Source organism: Ischnura elegans, chromosome 12 (genome assembly GCF_921293095.1).
Source record: "Ischnura elegans chromosome 12, ioIscEleg1.1, whole genome shotgun sequence".
Lineage (NCBI taxonomy): Eukaryota > Metazoa > Arthropoda > Insecta > Odonata > Coenagrionidae > Ischnura > Ischnura elegans.
Window position 1 is genome coordinate 41,456,912 of NC_060257.1, and position 14,078 is coordinate 41,470,989.

General features: G+C 37.4%; 1 protein-coding gene across 3 annotated transcripts in view; it reads left to right on the top strand.

Moving 5' to 3' along the window:
* The window catches only part of LOC124169098 (annexin B10-like), a 148,577-nt gene that overhangs the window by 108,048 nt on the left and 26,451 nt on the right, over positions 1 to 14,078 (top strand). For 2 of the 3 annotated variants that reach the window (XM_046547582.1, XM_046547580.1), the window contains exons 2-3: positions 11,501 to 11,677; positions 13,691 to 13,898. In XM_046547582.1, coding sequence (XP_046403538.1) covers positions 11,501 to 11,677; positions 13,691 to 13,898 — 385 coding nt within the window. The remainder of the gene's footprint in view (positions 1 to 11,500; positions 11,678 to 13,690; positions 13,899 to 14,078) is intronic. The other variant, XM_046547581.1, reaches the window with a different exon arrangement.

A 14,078-nucleotide genomic window follows, 5' to 3' on the forward strand; every position in this document is an offset into this window, starting at 1 on the left:
ACTCTTCTCCTCTGCAAAAGTTGTAAGTACTTCCGAAAGGGAGTTACACTCACTCCGTAGCAGCAATGGGATTTCAAAATATGGCCTTAGTAGCGAGTCTGGGGTTCACTTAAAGGGATTGGCTTGGTTATTTAAGGCGAGGGAAGTAGGAAGGGGTGGTGTAATGGTGTTGGGGAACTTTCGAATGGGATAAAAAGCAGCTTTGTTGACATCAAAAGCTTTCCCGTGATCACAGACTCAATTAGCCCTCTGCTCAAAGCACTCCGGCTCTTCAGTTCATTCGGCAATGCTCGACTGTTTTTTCGATTCGCTCGGGACACAAAACAATTGATTGTCGTTTTCATTTCTCGTACCGTAACCCATTCTCTGTAATGGAAGAGTATCACTTTGTAGCGTTAAAAATATAGCCTCTGGTTCCTGTGGCAACAGTTATAACTTAAAGCAAAGAAAAGGCTTTCATTTATTTTTCCTGATCAGAGAGAGGAAACCCAAAATCATTAACAGCCATTAACGATTGTAGCACTTAAGCTTCTTTAATGTTTAATTTCCAAATGTACGAGTTTACAATTTATGATTTAATAATGAAATTCTAAATTACTACTACTTATTTATAAACAATTTGCATTATAAATAAGTTATAACAATTATTCTAAGTAACGCACAATTTATGGATTAATATTAAAGCACTAAATTAATACAACTTAGTTATTAAAAAATTGAAACAGAAATAAATTGATGCATCCCTGAAATTTTATAATAAAATGTGCAATTTAAATTTCTTGTTGCACAAAGATACCGCACCGTCCACTTAAGTCCGAACCTCGAATTCATTCAACCATACTTCGTACTCGGTGTGTGGGTCGAAACTAAACTGTTCGAAGGTGAAGCACGTGGTCCCTCCGGTACGAAATATTATCTACGTTTCGTTTCGTCCCAGGGTTTTACTATAGTTTCGACCAGTGACGGCGCTAGCAGGTGCGGGGCTAGGGGCGAACCTTCAGTGCGGGGCCCTTCACTTAAAATATTAAACTCTATACCCCATCAACAAACTCGAGCATTTTGAATCCTTGCCACTCTCTGGCTAAGTATGTGTTCCCCTCCCAAATTCAGACTTCGTAATTACGCCGTTATTATACCATCACGCCTTTGAGTTCAAAATAGTATAATACAAATTAAATTTATAATTATATTTATTCATAAAATTATAACGTAAAATAAACATAAAAAGCGCGCTTTTTACTTTAAATTACTGCATTATTATTCCTTTTTCATTATATTATTTTTTGTCCAGCACGGACTTAACAATACAGTAATAGTTGAAATTGCGTTTTCAAACTATCGTACATTTTAATTTTTTTTCACGAACGCGGGGCCCCCCAAAGCGCGGGGCCCGGGGCAGTCGCCCCGCCCTAAGGCCGGCTCTGGTTTCGACCCGAAGTAGTTTTGACTCCGATTTCGTCTCGACCCTGAGTTTAGCTCCTTGGGCTTAAATCCAATTTGTTTCGTTTCCACATTTCGCTCCTGGGGACGAAACTATTGAAATATTAACGGTTTTGATTTTCGTTTAGTTACTGTAGCCATCCCTGCTCTTAACATGCTGCCCTACGACATCTCTCTGGAAAAAGTTGACTTCAATTTAAATTTCGCTCCATTATCCGTAAATAAAATGAATTATTGGTATTCGGGAATTAATGGATTGTGTATGCTGCCAAGCGGTTTTTGCAAACCTCGTCCTTAAATCCCTCTATCTTGCCTTAATATCAGGATGAAAGGAAAACACTATCAACAATTAGTGTAAAGTAGATTAAAATATTCCTATCTCAAGATGACTTTACGTTTCTTTTCTTGATTGAAGCTGTCGCGGCTCATGATGATTAAAAATAAGTCATTAGGACATTTTAAGACATTATTCCCTTGAAAAAGTGACCAGCAGTCGGTCGCGAAACGTCGGGGCTATCTCCATCACGACACGCGGCATACACCCGTATGTGACTTATTTTTTAATTATTTACGTTTCTTGTTTAACCATAAATTATTTCGACCAACTGTAGTAATATGTCAGAACAGCTTATTGATAGCTTTCATGATAAATATGGTGTTTTGGATGATAAATACGCGGAATGAATCCTCTGCAGCGGAATCCGTTTATCCAAACTCGTTTAATTCGAGTATCCGCTTATTCCTTACAGCCTTGAGACGACTTTTTATCCAAAATAAATTAACGTTTGGTTTTCATGGGGCAGTTATTTTACTTGAGGCTTTCGCAGAGCCGGATTGCAGTTCTCTCTGTGGCTTTCGGGTTAGATAAAGTAGAGTGAAAAATGAAGAAAGCTAAGACGCACAGAGATGGTTAGAGTATGTAAAAAAAAAATAATTGGGCTCAGTAACAGTTACTTTTTATAATTTTTAATCATTAACATGTACCAGTTACAACTTCAATAAGTAACTAGTGACAGTTACTTTTCTCTAACTGTGAACTATTACTAGTTTCAGTGACTTTTCGTAAAACCGTTTGAAAACTGCCTACGAGATTCTTGCAGAGGGATCTAGTGACTGCTTCCTTAAAATACAAGTTGATCGTATTGCTTCTGTTTGGTAGTTTCTCAGAGTTACGAGCGTAGGAATACGTCAGTTCCTACCAAGTTCTTCGCGTACGCCTGTCATCATAATGGGAAAGTTACGATTACCTTCAGAATGCAATGACTAGATTACAATCAATGGTTACTTTGTTCAAATGTAGTGATTGCCAGCAAAAAAATGCCTGAAATGTAATTGTTACACGTGAGTTAACTTTACTCAGTTATTCTGACATCTCTGCTAACATATTAAATAAAACTTCATCATAATTATATTATTATAATTTATTAACTAAAGAGAAAACAAAAATATTTCCCACAAACAGAAATATTTTTTCTTTCACAAAATTTTCACATACGCTTGTTAATGTTGTTTGACATTTCACTAATAGAGTTCATTATATATTTTTTTGTAAACGTTTATTTACCCATTTATAGATATGTTTGCATTCGCGCTATCGAGGGTTTGGGTGGAAGAGGGGGCTTATTAGTTATTAGTCTCAACCTCGCCCGAATAAAGACTTATTATTAATTTTATAAACATTTTTGCTAATTTTAAAATATTTCGTCTATTTTTGTTTCCATAGAGATGCCCCACTTATACTTTCCATTTAGCCTAAACCTTCTCTTATTCTCTTTAAATCATCCCATTTTCAGTCCTAATTTTCAGTATGACCTGCTCTCTTTTTGCCGTCTGATAATGGCTTTTCATTTCTTTGTCCTCAAAGAAGGTTCATCTTGTTTACTAACCTAGACGCTCTTTCGAAATAACAACTGTTGTGCCTGAAGGGAAAAATATACATCACCAAAATTTTCAAATCAGCGAAATAAAATTCCAGTCCCATATGGTCCAATTCAAGAAGGAGAACTGCTTCGCATTTGTTTGTTTTTGATCGGCACTTAATCTTCGATTGATGATCATTTTGTTCCGCAAAGTTTGGTTTTATTATGTCCTTCCCTATATTCATCCGATGCTTTGACACTTTATGAACAAAGTTACGATCCAATAGTGCTAATCGTGTTGACATTAAAGCGAACTCTCATTTCTTTCCCTCATCTCGTAGTAAATGAAGGAATAATTTTTTTCTCCTGCCGATCCTTATCTTCTTGCGACAACTTACTCCTCTCCCAAAAAAACTGCGTCTAATGTGTTTTTATGGTTTGTTTACCACTCAGCTGATTGCAATTTGGCAGCGAGGAAATTACGTGAACGGATCTCAACGATCTCAACGCATAAAACAAATTAGCTTCGGTCACGGTTGGGTGGGATAGAAAATTGAAGGCAGGAATTTGGGAATTGTGGATGCAAGGGTCCTACTAAGTCTTGAAAAACTTAAAACCGTGAATTTCGTTTACCGCGAGAAAACCTGGAAAAAGCCGTGAATTTCGTCATAAAACCTAAAATAAATCTCTGTAAATTGATTGTAGTACTTCGACTGACGGATCTAAAGAAAACTCGATATTTCAATCATATTTCAAGGTCAGTCAAGCCACTCAAGCGCAGGCACTTTCCAGACATTTATCTGCACACGTGTATTCGAGACGCAATTGGGTATTTTCCTTCATTAAGGAAAACGAAAGACAGTGATTGCGATTCGTTACCCACCATTACTGTATTCATAATATAAAAATTATTTGGTTTTAGAGATCCCATTTTAGATGAATAGCAATGGTCAATTTTAACCTCATTTGAAAAAGGCCAGATTGGCGCCCATGCGATGCCACTCCACGTGACGTCACAGGGACCTAGATTCTATACAAGTAATCAGGAGTTTTACATCGTCTGAGATTACCAATGCATGCATGAGTCACAGAGCTCAGGGAAACATGTCTTAATAATCACCTATTAAAACTGGCTAAGGTCGGAAAGTTTCCTTCGTTTTATAAGGTATTAATAATCCTTATTTAAGCCAGGCGCTACCCGCTAGCAGGGTACTCTGCTACCTGCTAGTAACCTGCATCGTAGCGGCGCTCATAGCCTCGCACCAATGTGGTCTCACACGGCGGCAGCCGGAACTAGAATGACGTCACACGGGCTTTTTCCACCTTTGAATATCCAAACTTTCATGTCTCAACTTTGTGGAATAATTTAGAAGTTCTAGAACTAATGGAAGAGGTAGCTATAGCGTCAAGAATCGATTCGAAATTTTTAATTTGTTATAAGCTGTATTAAATAGTTTAAATTTGAGGAAGTAATCACCTTTAGTAATCTTTCCGAGCGCAAGAACGTAAAAATAACGCATTGAATGCTTATCTATCTTCCTCATTTCCGCATATATGATGTCCAATGTCTGGACGCCTCCATAAAAAATGCTAGTTTTACAACGTTGAAAAGTCTTGTAAACCGTTGAAATTATTGCAGGAATACACTGAGATTTTCGTTTTCTCATTAAATGAAGACGATGTAGCAAATTTGGTCCGTATCGGTGACCCAAATGGTAGAATTTATTTTTATATAAGCACGATAAACGTACTCTTGTTTATGTTGTCAACAGGCATCGTCAACACTCGTGGAATTCTAGTTACACCCAGGCTATGCCATCAGTTCTACGGTATTGGATCGAGCTCAAGCTAGTATATTATTAATTTGCATGCATTTATCGTTCATATATCGGCAAAATCATTTCCTGCCACACAATTCAGATGCAATTTCTGTGCCATCCATTGAAGGTATTGTCATTCACGTGGTGTAAGCTTCACGAGTACGATCAGCGGTCATGCCCGTGACTCACCGAGTGGCGAAGGCGTGACTTCCGGCCAGGAGTAGCCAGTTTTCCATCCTTCCTCCCCGCAACTGTCCCTTGTATCTCTTTATCTTTGTCCCTATTAGGTCTTCGGGACTCCCTACCCGTTCGTTCCGCTGCTTCACAGCTCCCTATGTTGACTTCCCCATGCATTGGACTCGAACTGCGCGTCAAATGTACGCGGCGTTAAAGTTCAATTCACCATTTACGCGAGGAGTCGCTTCACCACTGTAAATTTTTTGACGCTAAAATTTACTCAAGAGGGGGGGGGGGGTCCATTAATGACTGATTTTGAGGTGATTTTTGCGATTTTTGAACACCCCCCTCCGACCCCCTTTGTGAGATATCGTGAAATTTGGCTCGACCCCCCTTCTGAAAAATGAAAAAGAAGTAACTTTGTGCTTTCGCGTGAAATATTTATTCACACATTTACACGACCGTGGTTTCAACGTGAGACGTCGTCATCAGGTGAACGCAAGGAGTGGCTTCGGGAGGAGTCGTCACCTGATGATGACTACTCACGTCGAAACCATGGTCGTATAAATGTGTGAATAAATACATCATGTGAAAGCACAAAGTTTCTTCTTTTTCATTTTTCATAATCAATCACTTTCACAAAGTTACGCCTCAAACCATCAATATGACCCCCTTTCTTTAATCTCACGTAATACTGTTCAAAATGCGTATTTTCTGTGTAAATTCGTTCATCTATACTTCAATGCCTTGGATTTACAAAAAAACAATTAGTTTAATTATTTTATACTTAAGATCAGTTTAGACTAGTGCTTAAGATTATTAATATCGCAATTTTAGTCTGTTTTTTACGGAAAACATTACGTGATACTTGCAAGGAACCCCTGTATAGATAGATGGTTATGATGCACGCAGTCGTAAATGCGTTAATATATGCTTCAATGCGTTGGATTTATAAAAAAATAATTAGTTTAATTATTTTTATTTAAGATTAGTTAAGACTAGTGCTTAACATTATTAATATCGCAGTTTTACCCTGTTTCTTACGGAAAAAATCACGTGATACTTGCAAGGAACCCCTGTATAGATAGATGGTTATGATGCACGCAGTCGTAAATACGTTTAATATATGCTTCAATGCGTTGGATTTATTAAAAAACAATTATTTTAATTATTTTTATTTAAGATTAGTTAAGACTAGTGCTTAAGATAATTAATATCGCAGTTTTACCCTGTTTCTTACGTAAAAAAAATTACGTGATACTTGCAAGGAACCCCTGTAGGGATAGATGGTTATGATGTACGCAGTCGTATTACAACGTCCAAGGGCGTCAGACATTTCTCTTCGTTCGATTTCCAAATTACCGCTAGACCTGTCAAACGCGGGCCTCTCCCCGAAAAGATTTACGTTTCATTTTGTCTGCTGCGCTCTCTCGCCCGAAATGTAGCTGGTGATTACTCTTCTCTCCTCTGCTGGACATATTCGCCTGTGACTGCGAAATTGCCTCATCATCTCTTTGCCATATGGACGCGCTGGTGTAAATTTGAGTCTGGTCAAATGGGATTATTTTCGGACCCCGCATGAGTGCATTTGTTGCTTGACTTAGTATTTGTAAACCATTTCTATGGTAGTGTGTTGAAGTACGGTGTGTGTTCAGAATATAGCGGAAATATTAGTTTTTTTATATCCATGTATTCGCCCACATTAATTTTGTCGTCTTCAAAATTTTTGTCCCCATTAGATTTCATGTCGGCGCGGCGCTTCTTACAAATCCTCGAAACATTTCTCAAACTCGATTATAGGGATAGCCTATAGCTCTGTCAGTGATTTTTTGTAGCCAATAATAGTGAAGATATACGAGGTGTGTGCATAAATAAGGGATATTTTAGTTTTTTTTTAAGTAAGTACACATTTATTCGTCTAAATTCATTTTTTCGCCATTACAATAGTCCCCATGAGGCATTATGAACTTGTGTCTGTCAGATTTTTACTGCCCATTCTCTCGAAAAATGATAGAACATGCATAAAATGGTAAAAATAGGAGAGTCTAGTCGTCATTTGCCTGTATCGCCGTAAAAACGTTTATAAAAATGGTGATTGTCAAATGCCTTTATCGCCGTAAAAACGTTTATAAAAATGGTGATTGTCAAATGCCTTTATCGCCGTAAAAACCTGTACAAAGATGCTGATTTTCAAGCACCTGTGTCGCCGTAAAAACCTGTATAAAGATGCTGATTTTCGAATGAAACTTTTCGAAATTATAGACTGGAAAGTCTCTCATGTGTGGCCATGTTTCGATGGAGTACAATCATGATAGCATATTTTATAAATTTTCATATGTACTTCGTGTCTCGAACCAGTCTCTTAAAAGCGTCAAAGGAAAGGCTTGGATACTCTGAGCTTAGTCCTTAGTGTAAAGCACCGTGTGAAAGAGAGAATGCGTAGATTCGTGCCCTACATTTTAGCGTAGCATGATTCCCTGAAATATTTCCATCGAGCTGAACTAAAAGACATGTTCGTGTCTCGACCGGCTGGTATTGTTTCTCCTCTTGAAGGTCGAACGCAATGAATCATTGCCTGAGTACTCGTCACCATTGATTCCCATTCTCTACGACGTGAAAATAGCAGTAACGTGTCCTCAGAAAAAAGTTTTAGATAAAATTTCGAACCGCCCGTTATGTTATGTCAAAGAGAACATTCCTCCCTCAGTCCTTCGAAATGAAAAAATGGCTGATGATGTGTGGAAGTAAGATTTTTTAGCTCACTAACGGCTATTTTTTAAATCTAGAAAGCTATTTGTGATCTCAAAAATGTCATCTTTAATTGAATAATGAACGGCTATTTTTTTAAATCTAGAAAGCTATTTGTGATCTCAAAAATGTCATCCATAATTGAAAAATGAGCAGCAGTTTTTTGGTGATCTCTCGTCACTTAATGATGTGCCTAATTATGATCGATGTGGATAATGATGATAAATACCCAATTTTTATTACTGAGGATAATTTCCGTATGTATTAACTTACTTGGGGGGAAAACAGAATTATATAGTAGAATAGTATGTGTGTCTGCTCTGTGAGTTTACATATATATGCCATCAAAACTTTGTGAGGGATGCTCAAAAAACAATTTTATGTATTTAGAAAAGAAAAGAAAATAATCAAATATATTTATTTGCTAGATATTAAATGGAAACAAACGGAGACAGGTACCTGTAAATTTCAGTGCCCCCCTCGAAAAAAAATTTTGGAAGTACTAACAGTCCGAGGAAAAGGAACTGCCCTGATCTGTCTTTTCTGTATGCATAATTGTTTGTTTGACGTCATTGTTGTATTGAATTGTCTCCATAGTATCGGCGGTCCTATGAGGGTGTGTTAGTTTGAATTTGTATTATTTTCGTTCATTGTTATACATGTAGTCTGAATTGTTAAGAGCAGTAGTGTCATGGGGGCCGATTGTGTAACTTAGCTACCTTTCGATCGTTAGAGATCCGTTCACTCTCGATTGAGTTCCCGGTATTCGAACGTTAGCTGTAAGTGCGATTGTGTATGGACGATCGTCAACAAGCAATCGAAAGTTACGACGTTGTCATATTTACTTGGAATTGGGAATAAGTTTCGCGATTGTTTTCCTTGAGCGCATGCGCAGTAAGGCCGAGAGTGGCTGTGTTTGTTTTGAAAAGCGAAACTAAGTAAACAATATTGGTTTCAGAGACAATCGGCCAATTAAGTTTATATTATTGAAAGAATTTAACTTTGCGTAGAAATCAATCTTTCTCAATTCAGTATTAAATACCTTCCTTTCCGTTGGAGCGTAACTGATATTTGGGATAAGTAGTTTTTACTCAGATATCGCTGACTATTTAGAAATGCCGCGGTAAGTCTCCATTTCGTTACTTTTGCAATTCGCTAAATAATAACTTGTATCATTTGTAATTGACTTAATTCATTTAGAGGAAATATATGAGCGGATATTCGATATTGATAGGCTCTCGTCTTCGCCTTTGTGTGTCTGTAAGGAGCAATGCCGCAGAATATTGAATATTTGCAAGAAATAAAAACTGACGAGTGTGAATTAGTACGACGTCTTAATAATAGTCGTAAGGTAAACAGATAAAAGAGCACGTAACTCATGAAATAAATAAGTACGTTAATATTCTCAATAAAAAACATTCTCATCATCACAAACCTTTCACCTATTACTTGAAAGAAAAAGCAAATATGCAGAGTAATCTTTGATATCTCTTCTCGTCTCAAACACCCGAATATCACTTCAAAAATTTACCCTTTTTGAGGAAACCATATCGCATCAGAGACATTAATTGAAGTACATAAACCTTATAAATTCAACTTAATTTACGACGTCATTGAGAAGTTCAAATAAACTATTTGAATACATAAATTAAATCATTTACTTGTCAATAACCGCCCGATGATCCGAATTAAATTAAACCTCGTAGAGAATATAATTTTGGCAATTTATTATAGCACAACTATAATTTACCTAATATACTATAGTGGAACCACGTTTAAATCAAGCATAAAAAAAGGATAATTTCAATTGAATTGCACACACATTACATAGCGAAGCAATTGTAAACGTCCTCATCTTTGTATCGTATAGTAAACTAACACGTACAAATTGTATTTATCGATGTAATTTCACTACTTATTCACGTTATTAAAAACATAACACAATGATATATAAATTAAAAATAGAATGTTTAATTCACTTAATTCCACATGAGTTAATTTCATTTCAATTGCACACACATTACACAGCGAAGCAAATGTAAACTTGCTCATCTTTATACCATAGTGAACTAATACGCACAAATTGCAATTATTTATGTCAATTCACTACAAATTCACGTAATCAACAACATAACACTGCGATTTATGAATATAATTGATTGCATAATTCACTTAATCCCAAAAAAAGGACAAACAACGTGGCCATGAAAGGTAATAAACATTTAAATTCCATCCCAAACCTCACCTGCGAACGATTCGATAGCCTTATCGTCAAGTGATGTGTTGACGAAGAGATGCTTTCGATCGAGAGCCGGAATACTTTCGAACGTAAAGTTACACAATCGCTCCTTCAATTGTTTTCGAGTTGTTGATCAAAATTCCACGGGAACCGGATCGTTACGTTCGAACGTAAAGTTACACAATCGGCCCCATGGTGTCGGAACGCCGTACCGATACTGGTTAAGAAGAGACATATCGAAAAATCGAGTCTTGGCAAGTACAATCCAGTTCTTTGAAGAGTCTGACCCTGTGCTTTATAAATTGTCGTTGCAAAGGCCGGTTTGATAGGGAATCGTTTTCTTGTCATTTGGAAAGGCATAATCGTTTTTTTTTTTAGTTAAGAATTTAAAAAAAATTGCGTGGAGTCGATAAGCCTCGAGTGAGTAATAATATATACGATTGTTATTATTATTTATTATTATATTTTCACTGCATTTTTGCTGGTTTTAGGCGAGGTACGGCTAACACCAAGCACTCTCGTCTTTTTACTCTGAAAAAGACGACAGCTACTACTCCGGTCCGAGTTAATACTGTTAATAAAAAATAAAATTGAAGCAAAAAACAACTCTTTGTTTGCAAATCTATGCTTCTTTTTCAGTTTCATTTATTTTTGTTTTTTTTAAATTTCAATTAAAATTATATACATTTAAAAAAATAAATCGTTTTTTTGCTCTTTTTTGTTTATTAATATTATTATTATTTTAAATATATTTTCACAGCATTTTTGCTGGTTTTAGGCTAGGTACGGGTATCACCAAGTACTCTCGTCTTTTTACTCTGTGTTGAAAAATTTTCTGACAATCCGACATGTATTTAAAATTGCTGCTTTTTGTGTAGTAATAAACAAGTTTTTCGGCAGTCCAATAGTTTGAAGACCTTGATGGATTGAATGAGGCACTACTCCTGTGGTAGAGATAATAATTGGTATTATGTGTACTTTATCTGATTTCCACAATCACTTAATTTCATTTTTGAGTTCTTCATACTTTTCCATTTTGCTGGTGTAGGCTGTAGTGATATTATGCTAATTAGGTACGGCAATGTCTATCAAGTACGCGTCATTGTTAGTTTTATCTTGCACTAATAGATCAGGTCTATTGCTATGGACTGTTTTATCGGTTATAAAATATCGGTCATATTATTATTATTAATTTTGTTTCCTTTTTTTCCTCGCAGCCTGAGCCTACCGTGCGCCCCGCCGCCGGATTCGATGCCGACGCAGATGCTTCTGCCCTGCGGGCCGCAATGAAGGGCCTCGGCACGGATGAGCAGGAGATCATTGAGATCATCACGGCGCGATCCAACGCACAGCGACAGGAGATCGCCAAGAGATACAAGCTGGAGTACGGAGGAGTGAGTTCTTACACTTGTATTCCCCTCGGTAGTGGTAACTAGGAGGTTGTGAATATCTGGGGGCGCTGTTCCCGAGTTTTTAGCCGGGTCAAACTTTTCAGAATTATTCCATTCAAAAAAGAGTTACTATACGCAAAACAGTCGAATACTGGGGGTTATTATAAAATTTGTGGCTTATGGGGTTGTTCTAAAGTTGTGCTGATCCGAATTTTGGCTCAAATTCGGATCTTGCCACAGATATTGCTAAGTAAGAGCATTAATTTGGAAGATTAATAAGTGACCGCCTGCGGCGCGCGAGTAATGAGGAATGGTGGACATTTGGGTCATTTTTTTGCAACTTTTTTATTTTCTGCATGCTGACATTAAACTATCTGCCATTCTTAAGGCCTGTTTACACGATACAGTAAGACATTAAGGTTTCAAGACATCGCGGTGGATAATTTGTTGTTAGGGTTACCTCAGAAAAACAAGAACATGAATGAGAGAGATTTAAAATGTCATTTTTCCCTTTTGTGGCATGTTACATTATCATGTACGAGTGAAACTGTGAATGCATGAACGATTTTGGTGGACCGGCACGAAATATGAAAGAATGTTTGTTCTGTATATGGTCTCATATTCGACATATATGGAATCTGCGTTTTCTTAAAATATATCGAATTACTACACCACATAGGATTTAACATCCACGGGAAAAGTTGAGAAGGAAATATAAAGTGGATGATCAGAGAATGAAATGTGAATTAATCAAATTGGAACAGGTTCTATTTTTTTATTCTTGTATTCTCACAAGTTGGGTGGTTACTTGGTGCATTTTTGTGTTCATTCACGCGCTCATACATTTAATCATTATCTCTTACGAGTTAATTTACCGTGTAAACAGGCCTTTACTGCCAGAAACAGGAAATTTTTCTGTCCGTTGTACATACTTTTGCATACCCTTAAAGTGAGATGCCCTAAAATAAATGTAGTTTGACACACTAGCATTTTACTGTCCAAATTCACGGTTATTATGTATGGTTTAACACTTTCCCGGCGAATACATTGAATGAACTTCTCTCGGGTTTTCTTCTTTAATATGAACATATTTGTGCATGCAAAAGAAAATCATAACCCCAATAGCTCTATTCCTTGCAGCTCTTATATTTGCTTTGGTATTTATGGACACTTCGCGACACTTCATTTATGACACTCGTAACTCCTCGGGCGCAAATCCGAGAGAAATTCATTCATTGCGTAGTTATTCCTCTGAAATACTAAAATTCATTATATTATTGTTCTTTGTTTTCCAATTCATGTATCTATAGTCCTGAGGAATAAAATATTCATTAATGAAGCGTGGGAAGATAAACAAAAGTGCTAAAATAAACGCCTTTTAACCCACGGATAATAACTTTAAAGATATGTTACCACTAACTTCCAGAAGAAGCCAACTGTCAGCTCATCTCATTTCATTTAAAATGTTGTTTTATTCCGGATCGAATAAAACTGAAAAAATATTTTGAATTGATTTTTTTAATGATTTAATTTTTCGTTGAGACTATGGTGACTCATAATTAATTTAAATAATTTTTTTCGGCTGTTACCGCGTAATTAGGTTAGCTCTAACGTTTTGCTAGCCTTGCTGATCGCTTCTTCTGAGGGAACGGTCGCTACCTCGAGGTCCGCCCATTCGCAGAGAAGAAGCGACATGGTAGGTTAGCGAGACGTCGGGGCAACCTGATGACGCAGTAAGGCCCGAAAGGAAATTTATTTTTTGTTAACGTTTAATTTGTTGGTTAACAATGCTACTAACCGGGGCAGAATATACTGCTCGCTAACGGACAATAGATCGAAAGTGTTTGACCATGCGCATTCCTGCGCTCTTTTCTTTTTTCTCTCTTCTTTTGTCCTCTCTCTCTTCGCACTCTACCGTCATTTTCCGCACCTGCGACTCTTCTCTTCTTCTTCTCTCTTCTCCTTACTTCCGACGTTTCGCTCCCGCCGTCGGGGTCTCCTTGCGGCTTCACATAGAAGGACCTCATCGATGACTTGAAGGGCGAGCTCGGAGGTCGCTTCGAGGACGTCATCGTTGGTCTGATGCTCCCCCCGGCCACTTACCTCGCCCGGGAGGTGCACAAGGCCATGTCCGGCATCGGAACGGACGAAGACGTCCTCATCGAGATCCTGTGCACGAGGACCAACTACGAAGTCGGAGAGATCGCAGATGCCTACCTCGAGAGTGAGTACTGCTTAAAACATTCACCTGATCCCAGCTATGCACATGGTGTCCGCGACTAAAAAATATATAAAAGAGATAAAAATACGCTGCATGATATTGGGCACGGTGTAGTGGAAGTTCTTAATACAGGTAAAGTTGGACATTGCAATATTTCCTCTGAGTTTTATTTTCGACACTACA